The sequence below is a fragment of the Meriones unguiculatus genome, chromosome 8, assembly GCF_030254825.1.
Source record: "Meriones unguiculatus strain TT.TT164.6M chromosome 8, Bangor_MerUng_6.1, whole genome shotgun sequence".
Lineage (NCBI taxonomy): Eukaryota > Metazoa > Chordata > Mammalia > Rodentia > Muridae > Meriones > Meriones unguiculatus.
In genome coordinates, this window is record NC_083356.1 from 61,391,525 (window position 1) to 61,410,761 (window position 19,237).

A 19,237-nucleotide genomic window follows, 5' to 3' on the forward strand; every position below is an offset into this window, starting at 1 on the left:
TGATTTAGGTATCACGGTAAATGTGACCTTGTAAAATGAATTGGGCAGTTGTGTCTTCTGTTTTGTGGACTAATTTGATGAATATTGGCATTAACCTTTTTTTGAAAGTCTGGTAGAATGCTACGCTAAAACCATCTGACTGGGCTTTGTTTGGTTGTGAGACTTTTAATGACTGCCTCTATTTCACTAGAGGTTATAGGTCTGTTTCGGTTGTTTATCTGATCTTAATTTAACTTTGATAACTTCTCTTTTAGATTTTCCAATTTCATGGAGTACACGTTTTTAAAGTATGTACTTAGGATTCTCTGGATTTCCTTGGTGTCTGTTGTTATGCCCCAGAACCCCCATTTTGCTGCTGATTTTGTTAAGCTGGATCTTCTTTCACCACCTTTTATTTAACTTGAATAAGGGTTTTTCAATCTTTTTTCCCTCAAAGAACCAACTCTTTGTTTTATTGAGACTTTGTATTTTGTTTGATTTTAGCCCTGAGTTTGATTTCTTGCCATCTACTTCTTCTGGATGAAATTTTATTTCTTTTTGTTTGAGATTTCAGGTTTGCTGTTATTTCACTCCTATGAGATCTCACCAATGTTTTTATGTAGACCACTTAGTGTCATGAACTTATCTCTTAGAACTGCTTTCATTGTGTCCCATACATTTGGATATGCTGTGCACTCAATTGCATTTGATTATAGGAAGTACTTAATTTCCATCTTAATTTCTATCTTGGCCCATTTTTCATTCAATTTCTATAAGTGGTTCAGTTTCTATAAGTTTGTATTTGTGGAGATTTGATTTTTGTCAAGTATATGGTCAATTTTGGAAAAAGTTTGGTGAGGTGCTGAGAAGATGGTATATTCTTTTATGTTTGGATTAAATGTACTGTAAATATCTCTTAGGCCTATTTACTTAATGGTATCAGTTAGCTCCAGCATTCTCTGTTTAGTTTTTGTCTGGATGATCAGTCAGTTGGTGAAAATGGGGTATTGAAGTCTCCTGCTATCAGTGTGTGGGGTTCATACGTGATATAAGTTGTAGTAGTGTTTCTTTTACAAACTTGAGTGTCCTTATGGTTGGTGCCAGATGGTAACAAGTTCAGAGTTCTCTGGGTAGACTTTCCTTTGAGGAGCAAGTAACAACATCCTCCCCTCTATCTTTTGATTAGTTTTGGTTTAAAGTCTATTTTGTCAGGTATTAAAATGGCTAGTCCAGCTTGCTTCTTAGGTCCATTTGCTTGGAATATCCTTTTTCATCTTTTTACCCCAGAGTGATGTCAGTCCTAATTTTAATATTTTAAAATTCACCTGTAAAGGATAGAGTTCTTCCATTCTTAATGACTATAAATGCTTTTAGTTTATTGTTAGTTTTTAATAAAAAACCTTCTCAGTTTTATTAAAGAATCCAGCAAGGTTCAAATTTATATTAATTTTTTTTCCTTTTTTCAGTTTGTAAGTTCAGTCATAGCCTTTTGAATGTTGTTTTTGTAAACCATCAAATATTTTAAATTAATTATTTATGAATTACAATTTATTCAGCTATAGCCCCCTCCCTTTTCCCCTTCCAATCCCACCCTTCTTCCTTCTTCTCTTCTCATGCCCCTCCCCCAGTCCACTGATATGGGAGGTCTCTCCCCTTCCCTCTGACCCTAGCCTATCAGGTCTCATCAGGACTGTCTGCATTGTCTTCCTCTGTGGCCTGGTAAGGCTGCTCGCCTCCCCCCCCCACCGGGGGGGAGGTGATCAAAGAGCCAGCCACTGAGTTCCTGTCAGAGATGGCCCCTGTTCCCCTTAGGGAACCCACTTGGACACTGAGCTGCCATAGGCTACATCTATGCAGGGGTTTTAGGTTATCTCCATGCATGGTCCTTGGTTGGAGTGTCAGTTTCAGAAAAGGCCAAATATTTTTTTTAAAGAAACTATTTTTACAGTTTTCGTTCTAGAGTTTGCCTGATGTATCTCAGCAATGTAATAGAGATATTCTTTGTCTTCTGCTTTTCCTATAAATTGGTAATCAGATTTAGCATCAAATCTACAGAGTCACTAGCCACAGGGGCTATTTTAAATTAAATAATGGAATTAATTGCAATTAAATCAAATTAACTTATTTGATATGGTACAGGGACCTTATTTCAAATGACGGATAGCCATATGTGCCAAATGGTTGTCAAAGTTAGTGTCTTTGTGGTATGTGTTCATCTTTCTAGAAAGTTCTCTGTCACAGTTCTCTTAAGTAAAGGCTTGCTCAAATTTGCTTTCCATTTTGACATGTGTTCAACTATTGGGAGGCAGGCAGTGTCTCCTTGCCTCTTTTTTTCTGACTTTCATGGCTAATGCCCAAGTCTGTTATGTCACTAAGTGCGAGTGCTGACCATGGTTTTAAAGTCGCCTCTCACCAGAGTGATCTCCCAAAGCTTCACTGCTGCATCAGTTAGGCCATTCCATTTCTCAAGTCTTTTGCTAAGGGAAAATACAGAAAAATTTGTCTGTTGTATAAAGGACCAGAGGAAATCAAAATTGAAAGTGAGCCTCAGCTATGTGACTCCAAGGGTAAGGGATCGGATTCTGTCTGAAAGGAAAATGCTGCAGTTTGCCTCAGCCTGGGACCTTCATCCCATTCCATTTTGTTGCAAAAAGCTCATCATTTGACTTCAACAGCTATAAACAGAATGATTGGGACTGGCATTCTCTTTCTGTGAGTGTGATGGCTGGAGCTGCTGCAGCTGCTTTGTTAGCCTCATTAAAACAGCGTTGTGGCCAGCAAGATTGGAGATGGAGGAATCTAGATCTCAGTCACATGTTGTCTGGAGCTCAGCCTGCCTCTCGTGTCTTTAAAACGAGCTGTGTTGAGATAAAGCCTGCATGCAATGAAATGAATTCATTCTGAGCTACGGTGGTGACTTTCGCCTACACAGTGCAAGTGTACCAGTCCCCAGAGTACAGAGAAGCTTCGTCAGCCCAAGCTGGGCATTGCTTTTGTAAGAAGCTTCGTCACCTCAAGATGTTCGTTGCTTTTTTAAGTCCCTTGGCCTCACTACCCACTATAGACACTGCTGGTTTGTTTTCTGTCACTCTTGAACTATTTCTGTAACTGGGATTTTTATGGCTAAAGTCCCATCTCCAGTAGCTGCAACAGGCAAGGCTAGGCCAGCATGCCAATACGCTAACTAAAGAGAAGAGTAAAGGCAAAACGTAGATGGGAAATACAGTCAATGCATTGGTCCTGTGACCTCAGTACATCTTTGGGGTAATGATACGAGCTGTAGTGTGATGACCTTCAGCACTCTGAAGGTATGTGGTAATGTAACCCAAGGATAGTAGCCTGGCGCCTGTGACATGAATGCAGGCTTAAGACAAAGGCTTTCCCTGTGCCTTGAGCCTGGAAAGGGAAGACAGGTCAGGTTGACAGGTAATCCTCAAGTGTGCCTGTTCAGCTGAGCAGACAGACACTCAGTGAAGGCAGAGCTTTAGGGCATATGTGAAGGCTCTGTGCTGGGTGATGCTTCACAAAAAAGTTCCTTCTAGAGCTTTACATGATGAAGGTTTTGGCTTTTGGGGATTTGTTTGCTTGTTTGATGTTTTCATTTTCCTTTACATAGCTGTTTTGCTTAGTTATGCTTATTCATCATGAAAAGGAACTTTTCTAAAATGGCTGTACAGTTTTATACTCCAAACAGCAATTTTTTATTCATAAAATACTATATTAAAATTTTATTAAGTAATGAATTTATCTATTTGGGGGTTGTGTGTGTAACGTGCAGGAGTTCTTTCTTTGCACCATGTGAGTGCTCAGGACAGAAGTCAGGTCATCAGGGCTGGTGGCAAAGTGCCTTTGTGCTTACCTAACCCTGAGCCATTGGGAAGTTCCTGGGAAGTTTCTTGAAGGGATGTGACTTAATAAAGCAGTCAGTCTGCTGCTGCCATGGGTGTTCTGGCTGCTGGTGACACGTGGGGAGGTCCACCTGAGAGCTCTGCCACACCTGAACTCCTTCAGCTAGGTAAGCTGCAAGTGTTGGAACTTCTACCTCGTAGCAGCTCCTGATCTGTGCACATAAGCAGATTAGTCTAAGGCTAGGACCAGGCTGCATATTTTGGAGTGATTTTTTTTTTTGCAAGGTTTCACTCTGTCATTCTCTGAATATTGCTACTGCCTCTCTGACCAGTTTCTGTTCCCCTAGCCTAACAAGATGTCCCCACTCTGCTGGGTGCTCATGGTCCAGGAGCTTTTTAGGCAGCAAGGAGTGCAGTAATAGTGTTCGCCTTACTTGTCCCTCTTTCTCACCAGTCTCCAACTTACATCACAGACTGATGTCCAGTCCTTGAGTGTAATTCAGCTTTACCACAGCCTTTTTGATTGTTCAGCACAGACTTACTGCCTTATTCCAGTTCTGTGGTGACCTGTAGGAGGAGTCCTGTGTGAGTTCTTATTTTTGTGTATTTTCTTCTGTGTGTATATGCTCATTTCACATCCTAATCCTTCACCAGTTTTTCTTTTTATTGTCTTGTGTTTTTCAGATAGATGCAGTTACATCACCTACACCTGTAGGTGGATATTTCCTTTGCAATTCTCAGTGTCTGGTTTTCCCAGTAAATTGGCTGATATGGGAAACTGGTGGGTACATCCCCCAGTCTTACTTTTGGTAGAAAGCTCCCTGCTTGAGGAGGGCACTTGCATTATTTGCTTGTATTTCATAGATTTTGGAGTGATTTTCTTGAGCGTCCAGCCTGTTGGGAGCCAGGACTTTGCATATTAGTCTTACCTGCATGTCAAGTACTCTTTATTTGGGCAGATGAAGGCTGAATGTCCCTGTTTCTGTCATGTTCTGCTCTATTCCCCAAGGCTGCAAAGTAACAGAACCCAGCTGTATACTATTGCTCTCCACAGCTTCTTCCCTCAGCATCCCCCCTCTCAAGAGCAGGACCTCGTGGACTGTGTGTGTGTGTTAACTAACTGCTGTACATACAGTGGTTATTAGTCAAGAGTCTTAGCTACTGAATGAAAAGAGAACAGAAAGAAAAAAACACCAGATGGAAAGACCATAAATGTAAGCATTATTTATGACACCACTAGTATATACAAGTGAGCGAGCCCAGTCTTTTTTTTTTTTTCCAAGAACATATATGCTTTAATAGAATATAAAGACATAGGGGAGAGTCTCCAAACAAAGGGATGCCACAGGGAGCTGTACAGAGAAGAGGGCCATCCGTAACGGTCTGGTGTCTCTTGGAGCAGCTGGCTTTTTTCCTCCTGCCTTTGGGAGGATGTATTCAAAGAAGTGTGTTTGGTTGTTGCCTTTGTTTCTTTATTTTTTTAAAAAGTATATTTATTTTATTTTTTATTCACTTTACATCCTTGTTGTAGCCCCATCCCTCTTCCTCTCCCAGTCCTATCCTACTTTCCCTTTCCCTTCCCCCTCCCTTATTCCTCAGAAAAGGGGAGCTCCCTTTCCCATCCACCCCAGCTCATCAAGTTGCATCAGGACTGAGCATGTCCTCTTCCCTAGTGGCCTGCAAGGCAGTCCCACTAGGGGAAAGTGACCAAAAAGCTGACAAATGCGTCTGTGTCCAATGCAGACTCGCTTCCCTTAAATGTGGACTCATGAAGCCTAAGCTGCCCATCTGCTACATCTTTGTAGGGGGACAAAGTGTAGTCCATGCATGGTCCGTGGTTGATGCTTCAGTCTCAGCAAGCCCCTCTGGGCCCTGGTTAGTTGATTCTGTTGGTCTCCTTGTGGTGCTCCTGTCACCTCCAGGTCCTTTCTCTTTCCTCCCACTTTTCCACAAGACACCCCACACATCACCCAATGTTTGGCTGTGAGTCTTGGCATCTGTTTTGAAGTGCTGCTTGGTAGAGCCTCTCAGAGGACAGCTCTGTCAAGCTTCTGTCTGCCAGCTTAGCAGAGTATCAATTCATGGTGTCAGGGGTTGGTACTCTCCAATGGGTGGGTCTTTGGTTGGGCCAGGCATTCAAATAAGTAGGCGTTCCCTCAATCTCTGTTCTGTCTTTAAGTAGCCAAGCCTCACATAGCTTCTCTCCATTGTGACATCAGTTCTCTGATTGTCAGAACTACAGAACAGTAATAAGTGGAACTGTTAACCCCTCTTAGTGTTTAGTTAGTGAAGTGGGGACCGTTGATCCTTAGTATTTGGTTATTGGGGTGGGAACTAACCCTTCTTTGTATTTATTTAGTAAAATTAGAACCATTAACTCCTTGTAGTATTTAATTAGTGATACTGGAAATAAAATGTGTCACAAGAAAGAATTTCCTGATTTAGGTGCCAGAGAGATTTTATTGAAAACCTTTTAGGTGTTACCCACTCCATTGTCTGGCTTTTTAATTAGCCAGCTGCTAATGTGTAGTTACAGGAGTAATGATTGTTACCCTTCCAGCCTCTTCCCCAGTATTTGCTGCAATAAGGGTAGCATTCTGTGAGCTCTCTGTAGGACTGCATAGGTACTGTTGTTACAGGAAAGAAGGTGCTGTGTATCTGCATTTGTAGTCTGTGGCAAAGTTGGAGGGACAAAGACTGCTTTCTTTGGGTTGTTTTGGAAAACCTGGAAGTAGTTAATAATGTTTTGTAGGGGATGTACCTTTTGTAGGTGATGTACTTGTTAAAATATTACTGTGTGGGTACACCTAAATTAAGTTATCCAGTTTGACCAGTGTGTAGTTAGAAACAAGTAATAAGAACAAAATGTTTGATTTTAACAGAGTTTATTTTTTTTCTTACGTCCAGACAGGACTATGTTCAACTAGGAGTGGGTATATAGAAAGCCAGCAGTACTGTCCGTTTCTAAAAGCACGCTGATGCTCTTCTGAGATTGTAATATTTTCACCACTGAGCAGTGTCACATTTCTATTTTCCTGGAGTGATAAGGCACGAGCAGTATTTGTTCATTCGTCTTTCTGTTTTTATGTATAATATGAATAACATTTTAAATCTGTGCTGATATATAACAGATTCAGTCCTTGTGTAAGTGTACATAATACGCCTGTATAATCCCTGTGCCTGAAGTTTTCCGTTTACATACTATATCAACAGTTTCTGTAGATGTACACATGTATATGTAACATGCATATATACATATATGTGAATGTTGAAAGCTACATACATGTTTTTAAAGTTAAAATTGGATCATATCCTAATGTTCTGAGACTTCAGAATTTTACTATATCTAGCTACTTGTTTCAGTTTACTAAACAATTATAAGACCTATCGGTTTACACATTTGTATGTTACTAAAGATTTACTTTTTTTTCCATTTTAAAGAATTCCATTAAGCCTATGATATGTTCTCTCTGTTTTAGGGATGAATTGAGGCCCAGATAGGTTAGGCAGCTTGCCCCAGCCTGCACACAGGGTGGCAGAGCTGGGGTTAGAAGCCTGGCTATCTAGTCCGCAACCACAGGGTGCCACTTTCATCAGCCTGTTCCTACTCACTGTTCTGGAAAAGGATTTCTTCTGCCGTGTGTCTACCATTAAATCCACAGTTGCAGATGTGCCTTTCAGGCTGTCAGAAGCACAGCCATCCTGTGTAGGTGCTGCTCCAGCTTTTACATGCATTCCTTTACTCTGCTTGGGTGCGGAGCACTCAAGCCTTAGACACTGCAGTGTGGCAGACTTGGTAGTTGCTTTACTGCTCGTGTTTCTTTTGTTTCTTCTGTCTTTAAAATAAGTAAGTTATGTGTGATAGAGAGGTAGACGGAAACTTTCTAGTGGTTCTAGTTCTGTGTGTAGGATTTACATTGCTGTGCAAAAGAAATGGTGCGTATGTGGTTTTAACACACAATACTTAAAATATGGGCAACCAGGTTTACTTGTATGTTTCATGTCTTACACACCTGCTTTCACTTGTACTGTTCCTAACTGAGGGGAATATAGCAGGTCCTTTCCTTTTGAGCTGTAGTGGTGGAAAAAAAATAAGTGACTGACTGTTCAGTATTACGTGCCATGACATGGTTGCGTATTAGGAATCATGGCACCTCTCATTTATCCATCTATCAATGGTTTGAGCATTACTCTTCTGTTCTAGGATCTTTTTGGTTTTTAAGTGGTTGCCAAATAAGCACAGACTGTTCTAACTCCTCTTTGTGAGCACTGAAAAAAGGCAGGTTGTTGGTTACGATGTTGTGATTTTCTCCATAGTAAACCAACTAATTTACCGTGCTCCACCCCTATTATACAGATAATCCTTTCCCTGCCCTTCCTGACTGTTGTGGTGTCAAGTCTAGACAGTAAGTGGAGTAGGACAAAACTTTTGAAGTAATGAACAATTTGTACAAGAAAGAACTGGGCCTGGAGCTTAGTGGTGGAGCATTTGCCTTGCATGTTCAAGAGCCTGGATTTGCTCCTACACAAGCACAGAGTGCTGGGTAGGGTGATATTTGAAAGAAAATAATTTGTAATACAAAAATTTGTTTTACAAAGCGAATTCCTGAAGAGATCCCATTTGCATTGATTTGAAGGAGCAGATACTTTGGCTTTTCAGAAGTCACACTTACTGGTGGCAGCGCCACTTGGCAGTTCCCTCCACGCTTCTGTGGAAAGGAGTGAGAGAGAATTGTCACTTCTCTTAAAGGCCATCAAAAGCATGAGGAAAAGTGGAAAGATACACAGGGCAATGAGAGACCTGTATTATGGGGAAACATTGCTGGAAGGCCCACAATTACCAGGGTCTGATGAGACTGACTGGGACTCCTTAAAGTCACTGGTAATTGGTTGTTCTTTTTGCTCTCTGTATTTGTGAGATCTCTATATTGCACTTTATTGTAACTTCCAAAATGTTTTGTCCTACTCTTTTTTGTTTTGGACATTATTATAAAATAATGTAGTTTCTGATAATTGAAAGTCATTCTATCTAGTCTTCTTTTAAGAAGAATGTGAAATTGTTATGAGTTTTACCGTGGAAATTAGTTTATTCATTATGTTTAATTTTAGGAAATGGTGCTCTTGCAGAACTTTCTGAAAATGTGCATATTTCAGGAGTGTCAACTGGTAAGTCATCTTTTGTAATGTTTAAATTTCATGCATGACTTATATGGTAAATATTGAAAATCACCTGGTATCTTATGAAGTGATATTTGGCTATAAAAATTATTGCTGCTTTTCACAGCATGTAATAAGGAAAGAAGGAACTGGAACATGAAGAACGTCTCATAAGGTTAAATGATATTGCATGCCAGAGGGTTTGGTTATACTTTTCCAAACAGACTACATAATTATTTCACGTGGAAGTTAAGCCCAGAGAAAAGTCAGCCCAAGTGGTATTAGTATTTTTCTCTCCAAGCAAACTTGTATAAAAATGAAATTAATTTTGAATGTTATGTCTAGAATTTACAGCTGTAGAGATGAAGTGTCTCGTTAGAGGTTTTAGATTAGAGGGATACTCCACAGAAGCTGTTCACTGGGGGAGTGAAGTGAGCAAGTACACACTGGTTCCTCGAAGCAGTCCATTAGTGTGCTGTGTGTGCAACTCAGAAGTCACTGGGAGAACCAGCTTCCTATCCACCTGAGACACACCTAGTTACTAAGGCCTCAACCTCATAGTGGACGGACTTCCGGTTTGCTGCTGTGTTTGTTGTGTTAACTATAGTTACCAGCATATCAAAACAAGTTATTTTTCATGTATTGAAATAGTTTCTGACACTACTAATTGCTAACAATTCTCCATTTTCCTGTATTGATAAGATTTAGGTTATCCGCATACTGGATTTTTATTATAAATTTTACAATTCTTTTATTTTATTTTTTTTCCCATAAAGCAGAACTAGAAGTTTGCTGTTTGTTTTGGTTCTCTGACTTTGCATTCAGGAAGTTAATAGACTTACCACCCCCTCTAGGTTAGTTTGTATGCTCACTACACTCCACAAACATGCCTGGTCTCCCAGAAATGTTTGTTTATTTCACTTCCTCATGGGCTTTTAATTGTGTAGTGATTCAATTTTACACATCAACTAAAAACAAAGATCTTTTCAAACTTCACTTATTTATTATTGTCTGAGTGTGTGTGTCACATTTTTAATAACTAATGAGAATTATGTTACATTCCAACTCACATTTGGAAAAAGTATTGTTTACAGATGCTTTAATTTCTATAACTAAAGACTTGTGTAATTCAGAAGTTTTCAAAAACGATTACCTTGGACTCCTTTCAAATGTTGGTTCTTTAAGCCTGCCATAGCAGTTCAGGTTAAGCAGGTGGTTTAAGTAACAGCAGTTTCTTCACAGTTCAGAAGCTAAGCTGGGAGTCCAAAGTTAGGAGTTAGCACGGTTGATTCTTGGTGTCGCTGTGGGCTCACTGACACTTTGGAGAATGCTTAGAGGAAAAGACAAAGGCTCTCTTCCTTTTGTAAGAACGCTTAATGTAGTAACCTCTTGGCTAATTTGTGCAGATGGCAATCATGAACACACAGGCTAAAACTCCTGTAGCATCAGTTCCTCCAAGCCTTGGTTATGGGGACCCTCAGCTCTTAGTGGAAGAAGTCTGTGATAGTGTTATGTGACAGACTTCCTGGGGAGAGGAAGACACACACAGTCTGCTCACTCCAGACAGGGAGCCCACGACACAACGAAGTGCGGACACCACCCGAGACAACGTGATGAGCCATTGGGTTTCACTAGGGTTAACTTAAAGGATATGAGTAAAGGGTCACTTACAGGAGCAGAACGGTTCAAAGACAGCAGCATCACCAAAGCCCACCCCAGCACAGGTGACAGCCCACTACACAGCCTGTAGGCAGCGCAACAAGTTGGAGGGTGTCCTTCCTGACTGGTTAAGTTGGTCTAAACCTCTTCCAGGCAGTTGGGCTGGTTTGTGTCTCTTTGAGGCTACTGATCTCTTCCTAGTGTCTTTGCAGATTGACCCATCTGAGATTTTTTGTTTTGTTTTGTTTTTACTTCTCTAAGAGTGACCCTCAGCCATTTTTATTATTTACTCTTGGGAGGGAAAGCCCTAGTAAATCTGGCTATTTTCAGGAACTTCCTGAACCTGTTTATCCACCTTCTTTCTTTCTTTTTACCTTTTTATATTAATTACAGTTTATTCATTTTTTTGTCCCAGCTGTAGCCCCCTCCCTCAACCCCTCCCAGTACCACCCTCCTTCCTTCATCTCCTCCCATGGTCCTCTCCAAGTCCACTATAGGGGAGCTCCTCCTCCCCTTCCATCTGACCCTAGACTATCAGGTCTCATCAGGACTGGCTGCACTGTCTTCCTCTGTGGCCTGGTAAGGCTGCTCTCCCCTCAGGGGGAGGTAATCAAAGAGCCCGTCACTGTGTTCATGTCAGAGACAGTCCCTGTTCCGCTTACTAGGGTACCCACTTGGATACTGAGCTGCCATGGCTACATTTGTGCAGGGGTTCTAGGTTATCTCGATGCATGGTCCTTGGTTGGAGTATCAGTCTCAGAAAAGACTCCTGGGCCCAGATATCCTGGTTCTGTTGCTCTCCTTATGGAGTTCCTGTCCTCTCCAGGTCTTTCTATCTCCCCCTTCTTTCATAAGATTCCCTGCACTCTGCCCAAAATTTGGCTATGAGACTCAGCATCTGCTTTGATACCCTGCTGGGTTGAGTCTTTCAGAGGCCCTCTGTGGTAGGCTCTTGTCCTATATCCAAAATATGCTCAACTACACAACAAGGACATTTGCTTATCTATGTTCATAGCAGCTTTATTTGTAACAGCCAGAATCTGGAAACAACCCAGATGTCCCTCAACGGAGGAATGGATACAGAGATTGTGGTACATTTATACAATGGAGTACTACTCAGCAATTAAAAACAAGGAAATCATGAAATTTGCAGGCAGATGGTGGGAACTAGAAAAGATCATCCTGAGTGAGGTATCCAAGAAGCAGAAAGACACACACGGTATATACTTACTCATAAGTAGATATTAGACATATAATATAGGATAAACATACTAAAATCTTTATACCTAAAGAAGCTAACCAAGAAGGAGGTTAGTGGGTAAGATGATCAATCCTCATTCAGAAAGACAAACGGGGTGGATATCGGAAGAGGGAGAAAACAAGGAACAGACCATCTTCATTCTTAAAGAGCTTACCTACAGGGTGGAATGTTACCATTAGGGAACATGTACAACAAATAGTCAAAGGGAGTGGCAACTCTCAGTTGCTTCCTGAAATTCTTCCTGTAACTGGGCTTGACCATCTCTGAGGTCTTTCTCCCTGCATTCTGTTCCTGGCAGCTTCCTGGACTCTTAGGCTACTGCTTCTGCTTGTGGGAGAGGCTAGTAGTCATAGGAGTTGTTTCTTTGTAAAACCAGTTCACCCTGCTCTCCCTTGATAGAGACTGCAGATAGATAACAAAACCCTGCATGAGTCTGTGTTGGGTGAAGGCTGCAGCACGCGGGGTACAGTGCACAAGACAGACTGGGGAGAGAGAGGATGCTGCTTGTGTCACTAGATATGAAGGCTGTTATGAGGGGGACGTGCTCGGGGGGATCTGCTTTGAGGGGGTCAGAGGTTGCATGTAAGGTCATCTGAAGGATCTAGAGGCAGGGTCATCTAACGGTCTGCCATCGGAGCTAAGTCAAGTCTCCTTAAGCAAAGCAGTGTCCTCGACAACTGCAGGGTTCCTAAGCCTGTAATCAGTCTCCTTAGGGACTAGTGATTGGTCTGAAGTCAACATCTGTCATCATCTGCTGGGTCCACCTTTCCGTCATCAAAAGAGCATGAAGAATCATGGAGGAAGCAGCGGCCGTGGCTCAGATGAAAATGGCAGGAGCAATGATGCAGTGTGGCTGCCATCCAGATGAACCTTCAGGAGCAAAGGCAGTGGCACCCCTAACCCCATGGGACTCAGGAGCCATGGAGACAGCAGCGCTTGTCCTCAGGAGGAGCTTGCCATGTCTAGTCTAGGACAGTCACCTGGTTTGAACTTTTGCCAAGCTTAACCCCTTGCCTATCCTTAGTGGGCGCTGGTTCCTTCTGGTCTGTCTCATTATTGGGTTGGAAGCCACCCCCATTTAATCTCAGGTACCTCTTTTAAGACTGTCTCCAGGACACTGGCATGATTCGCTGGGTAAATGCACTTACCACCAAATTCAATCCTGAGGTCCTACATGGTGGAGAGAGAGAGCCAACTCCTGCATGTGTCCTTCCTCTGAAGGCCTCATGTACTCTTTAGCTCAGGTAAAACCCATATACAAAATGAGTAAAGTGGGAAAATGTTTTTAAATGAGTTTGCCCTTAAATATTGGGAGCAGATGCGCTCAGTAGACTCCTGTCATACATTCAATGCACATCCCATCTGTCTTTCTAAATGAGGATTGATCATCTTACCCCATGTCCGCTCAATTGATTATCTTTTTTAGGTGTATAGATTTCATTATGTTTATCATATCTTATAGGTCTATATAAGTGAGTATATCCCATGTTTGTCTTTCTCCTTCTGGGATATTTCACTCAGAATGATCTTTTCTAGATCCCACCATTTGCCTGCAAATTTCATGATTTCCTCCTTTTTGATTGCTGAGTAGTATTCCATTGTATAAAAATACCACAATTTCTGTACCCATTCCACCGTTGATGGACATCTGGGTTGTTTCCAGGTTCTGGCTATTACAAATAGAGCTGCTATAAACATGGTTGAGCAAGTGTCCTTTTTGTGTACTTGAACAAACTTTGGGTATATACCTAGCAGTGGTATAGCTGGGTCTGGAGGAAGCACTATTCCTAATTGTCTTAGAAAGCGCCAGATAGCTTTCCAGAGTGGTTGTACCAGTTTACATTCCCACCAGCAGTGGAGGAGGGTTCCCCTTTCTCCACAACCTCTCCAGCATGTGTTATCGCTTGAGTTTTTCATCTTGGCCATTCTGATGGGTGTAAGGTGATATCTCAGGGTCGTTTTGATTTGCATTTCCCTGATGGCTAATGAGGATGAGCATTTCTTTAAGTGTTTTTCTGCCATTCGATATTCCTCTGAAAGACTCTAACTAGCAGTGTTTTCAAAGCAAAGACTCATGACCAAACCTTTGGCAGAGTACAGGGAATCTGAAAGAAGGGGAGTTAATCTGATGGGGAAAGGATAGGAGCTCCACAAGGACCAAATATATCTGGGCACAGGGTCTTTTCTGAGACTGACATTCAACCAAGGACCATGTATGGAGATAACCTAGAACCTCCACTCAGATGTAGCCTGTGGTAGCTCAGTAACCAATTGGTTTCCCAAAGTGAGGGGAACAGGGACTATTTCTAACAGGAACTCAATGACTGGCTCTTTGGTCTCCCCACCCCCGAAGGGAGGAGCAGTCCTGTTAGGCCACAGAGGAGGGCTTTGCAGCCAGTCCTGAAGATACCTGATAAAACAGGATCAGATGAATGGGGAGGAGGTCCCCCCTATCAGTGGACTTGGAAAGGGGCACGGTGGAGATGAGGGAGGGAGGGAGGGACTGGGAGGGAATGAGGGATCGGGACACGGCTGGGATACAGAGTTAATAAAATGTAACTGATAAAAAAAATAAATAAATAAAAATAAATAAATAAATAAATAAATAAATATTGGGAGCAGGTCTTCAGCATGTGAGTTTTAAGGGGGAAATAAATTTAGTTCATGACAGGAAATTTGAAGAATTGCAGTCTTGTTTTGTAGCAGTTCTGGGGATTAAACCCAGGGCCTTGAGCATGTCGGGCAAGTATTCTTTCTACTACTGAGCCACAGCTCTAGCTCTGTTGTTGTTAAGGTGGGTAGATGGGGCAGGCAAAACAGAGCCCGCACTTTCTTCAAACCAGCTGTGACTAGGTGACTAATCCTCCTGCCTCTGCCTCTCAGATGCTGAGGTTATGTGATTATTGGTGTGTGTGACCCACCCTTTTGTTGTTTTTTGAGACAGGGTCTTACTGTGTAGCCCAAGCTGTCCTGAAACTCCAAGCCTCCGGCCTTAGTGAGGCTGTCATTGGAATTACTGGTACACAGCACCATGTCCAATAAGAGTTTATATGTTGATCACTGCCAGTATTTACTGTATTTGAAATTAAAGACAATCAATTGCCTTAAATTTTGTAAATTCAATTTAAAATAACAAGAATGATTTTATTGCAAGCTTGAGTCTATAGCATAGTTTTATTAAAATATATTTTTCAAGACAAAAGTGTCAACAGTATCCTTTTTATAATAGTGTAAAACCTTTATTGATGGATTTAAAGTAGATGGATTCTTGACATCTCTTTCTATAGTCAGTGTTTGCAACATATGCTTTATTTGATACATGAAGATAATGTAATTGGCATGTAACTAAGATAGTGTAGGAGTGCTTTAACAACCTTATTCAGACAATTGTGAATATCCCTTGTTACAAAAATCCAACAAGTGGTAGCTCTTAAAAGGTTAGTTCAGTTGGAATCTGAATTTCTGTGGGAGCTTTCTGTGCTTGTGACACTGCAGGATGGTTGGCTTCAGCCTCTGAGTACATTTTCATACCACATATGATCTTATAGTATGTCAGTCACTTAACACTGTTTGCTGAGTTGTGCAGATTAATATGGTGTATGAAAGCTACAGAAATTTGGACATACCCAGTATCGAATTGTAAATTTAACATCAACTCATCAAGATTAAATTATACTTGTTTCTCTTGTCCGTTTGCCTGAGATTAGGATGCTGGGCTTCTTTTTAGTATTGCCTTTGCTCTTAAGTAAATTCCTGTTTGAGAAATACAAGCAGAAATTTACACTTAACAGCAGTAAAATGTGTTTTCTCTATTAGCCTTTCCACTACTTAGGCATTTCAGACACGTTTAGACATACTTATTGTTTGCTATGTCTGCCATATCAAAGCACCACAGACTAAACAACATAATGTGTTTTCTCGTGAGCCTGGAGGCCAGAAGCGCAAAATCAAGGTGCAGCAGGAATAGTTTCTTCTGTGTTCTCTCTGTGGCTCTTAGATGCCATCTCATTGCATCCTGCTCTGGAGCTGTTCTAATGGCCTCTACAGTTACATCATAGTAGCCCACACATGTGACCTCATTTTAACTTCATTACCTCATCAAGAAGGCTTCTGACATACTGCTATTAGGACTTTAATACATGAATTTTGGGAACATTACAGTTCATTCCTTATCAATGTGTATTTTAATTATGTGGTATTATGAAATCAATAAAGTACTCCATTTCAGAAGACAGCAAAACCTTATTAGTGTGGATTTTTTTGTGAAGGTTAAGCTTATAGAAACCATTCTTCTATGAAGAGCAGCATATAAGACCTATTGTATTTTAAAGAGCGTAAATGGATATTTTCTCAAAGGTGTTACCCAGTGAGGAACTGTACATGCATTGCTATTCCTGTGTGAAGTGTTTGAGGATCGGAGTATTTATGTAGACTTTATTGATTAGACATCTCTGATTCAAATATCTTAAATCCAGAATGTTCCATCTCTATTATAGCAACAGAAAATAAACCTTAAAGGTTTTAGATTTGGAGATTAGCAAAGTACATGCTGTATAAGGTGTCTTAAATCCTTGCTTCCAGGAGAATTAGGTCCCTTTGGGGCTGATCACAAAGATGTCTGATCACTGAGCTGACTCACCTGAGCAGACTCTAAGTATATATTCCCTTGAAGAAGCAAAGCTCAAGAGTCACTGGCGCTGCCTTTCTGCTCATTGGTACTGCAGTCTCCTGCCCCTGCTGTCTGCACTCTGGAGAGTCTACTGAAAATGTTTAAATGGGTTTTGATTTATCCAGTTAGTACAGTCACTTTGAAAATGAAAGTCTGCTTTAAAAAATATTTTTTTACAGTAGGAAAAACTAGGACCATTCAAGTGCATACTCACCTTATTTGTAATGAGTTTGTTTTATTCTGCATATTTTATTTATTTTTTTTATGCTTTAAGGTCATTTATTTTGTATCAGTGAAGTTGTCAATTTCATTCTTTTTCAGTTAATGATACATACTTGCTATATGTAAAAAAATAATGCATCATATCTAACTCACCCATTTCTACAATTGATTGATATTTCATCCAAGGATGCTTAAAAGCACAATCCGTCATTCCTTGCAGATTAACATTCCGAATATTTTTAGATATGGTGACTTCAAACAGTACTTTCATGTGATCTTCATACAGATGTTCTGGAAATCTCTGTATTTGGTTCTGTAAGATACATTATCAAAAGTATTTTCTTGTATCTCTTTCTGCTTATAATATCTTTAAATTTTAAATAATCATACAATATTATAGAGTATGATCAGGGTCTCAGATGGGTAATCATAGTTCACGTTTACCCCTGACAAGATGTCAGGTGAGGAAAAATCCTACCCTTCTGTTAAGGGAATATAGGCTTTGATGGTATAAATGCTCCAGTTATGGAGTATCTCCATCAAGCCACGTGATATTGTTAAATGCAGATTTTCAAAGGGATGCTAACAGTCTGTTTATCACTCCAGCATGTTTCCCTTCTAACAGATTGATTTAAAACTATCTCACCCCCAGGGCATTGCTACCTTTAGTCAAGTGTAAGTATGTGTTAGAAGAGAGGACTATGGAGGTCAAGGGAGAAGTGTATCTGTGTCTATGTATCACAGAGGTATAACCTCTCCTTGCGCTGTTGTGTGTGTATACTCCACAGGCAAATGTCTGTGGTCCTTAAACCTGCACATGGATTGTGCTAGATTTGGAACAGTTTGCCATCTTTTCTGTGAATGCTTCACTATGGATGATGTCATCAAGCAATAAGCATTTGTTTGTATTGAGATAGTTGAGGAAAACATAAGAAGCATTTAAGCACATAAAATGTTTATATGATGCGCATGAAAACACAATTTTCATCTCTTAAAAGTCAAGAAAATATTGCAGCATAGGAAAATTGAGTCTGCTTTTAATTGCTCATGATAAAGTAAGGTACTGGAGCTATGCAGTTGTTACAGGACAGCGGGTTCTGACTTGCCAGCATGTCGTGTGTCATCATTAAATGATTATTAATCAAGTGTTCAAGTTGAAGACTGACAAATAGCACAGAAATCTGCAAGGGACACCAGGTTACGCGAATTTCTTCTTTCAAGCTCCCAATCACAGGCTACTCGCTCTGTATCAGCTGCTGTGCATATGCATTTAGTAGCATCTGATTGCTGAATCTGCAAGATGCAATATTCTGCATATTTTAAAGCACTGGCATGGACCTTGTGTTCAGCAATAGTGGGAGTAAGTGCCGTGGTTACTCTTTTATTGCTTTATAAGATACCCTGATAACAGGGAATTAAGAGAGAAAGTGTTTATTTAGCTCAGAGGTCAAGGCACAGTCCATCATGGTAGGGAAGTCTAGGCAGCAGGAGCTTCAGACCGTGTGCAAAGGAGGAGTGCAGACTCGGCCTGCTTTCTCTGCCCAGGGAATGGTACCTCCCACGACTAAGATGACTCTTCCCACATCAGTTAATGGAACCTAAGTCATCCCTGCGGCCATGTCCAGAGGTCCATCTGCAGAGGAGTATAGGTTTTGTCAAGTTCAAGTTAACAGGAACCTTCACAGTAGATAATGGGTCTCAAGGAACCTACTTAATGAAGAAGTGAGCATGTGCAAAGGGCACCTGTGATGTCCCTGTCATAGTAAACCCTATGGTAGGCCATTAGCCTTTTAGGCCAGATAATACACTTACAAAAGACCCATATAGTAAATGACTTGGCTTTCATGGTTTACAGAGTGAGAATAGGAGAACTGGCTTAGTTTTGTTCACTCATGCCATTCTAGAGGGAATTGTCAATTTATGATTGGTGATATATTTTTAGTCCCCGTGCTTGCAACACTTTGCTTTTAATATATATTCGTTTCTGTCATTTTCTTCCTTAAAAACTTTGCAAGAGATATGTATTCGTCCTTTTGCTCACTTTATAACTACAGATTGGCAAAAGAAATATTAAATTATAAAGTTTGGTGATTGTGAATATGAAAAAAATATTAAATATCTTTTTATATTTTCCTTTTAATTTAGAACTTTTGTGAGCTGGATTTTAAATTTTCTGCTTATGTATAAACAGGAGAAAAGACCCAGCTGTTTGCAGCATATGTAAGCATTTACGTTCGGGATGATCATAATTTCTTGCTCAATATTTTTCCTTGTGGTATTTCTATCAAGTCCTGACCTTTTACTTTCCCTACTCTGGTTTTTAAAAAAGAAATTAATTGTTTCTCCTTTTGACTCATGGCCTAGAGATATAATATTATTAAAAAAAAGATTGACTTCTCTTTATACTTAGACAAAAACTATGTTGATTTTTTTTTTTTAATT

General features: G+C 40.5%; 1 protein-coding gene across 3 annotated transcripts in view; it reads left to right on the forward strand.

Annotated features, from left to right (window-relative positions):
• Lrp12 (LDL receptor related protein 12) overlaps nucleotides 1-19,237 on the forward strand; it is a 72,571-nt gene that overhangs the window by 27,834 nt on the left and 25,500 nt on the right. For 2 of the 3 annotated variants that reach the window (XM_060389515.1, XM_021656461.2), the window contains exon 2: nucleotides 8,937-8,993. The exons of the other annotated variant lie outside the window; for it this stretch is intronic. In XM_060389515.1, coding sequence (XP_060245498.1) covers nucleotides 8,937-8,993 — 57 coding nt within the window. The remainder of the gene's footprint in view (nucleotides 1-8,936; nucleotides 8,994-19,237) is intronic. 3 annotated transcript variants of the gene reach the window in all.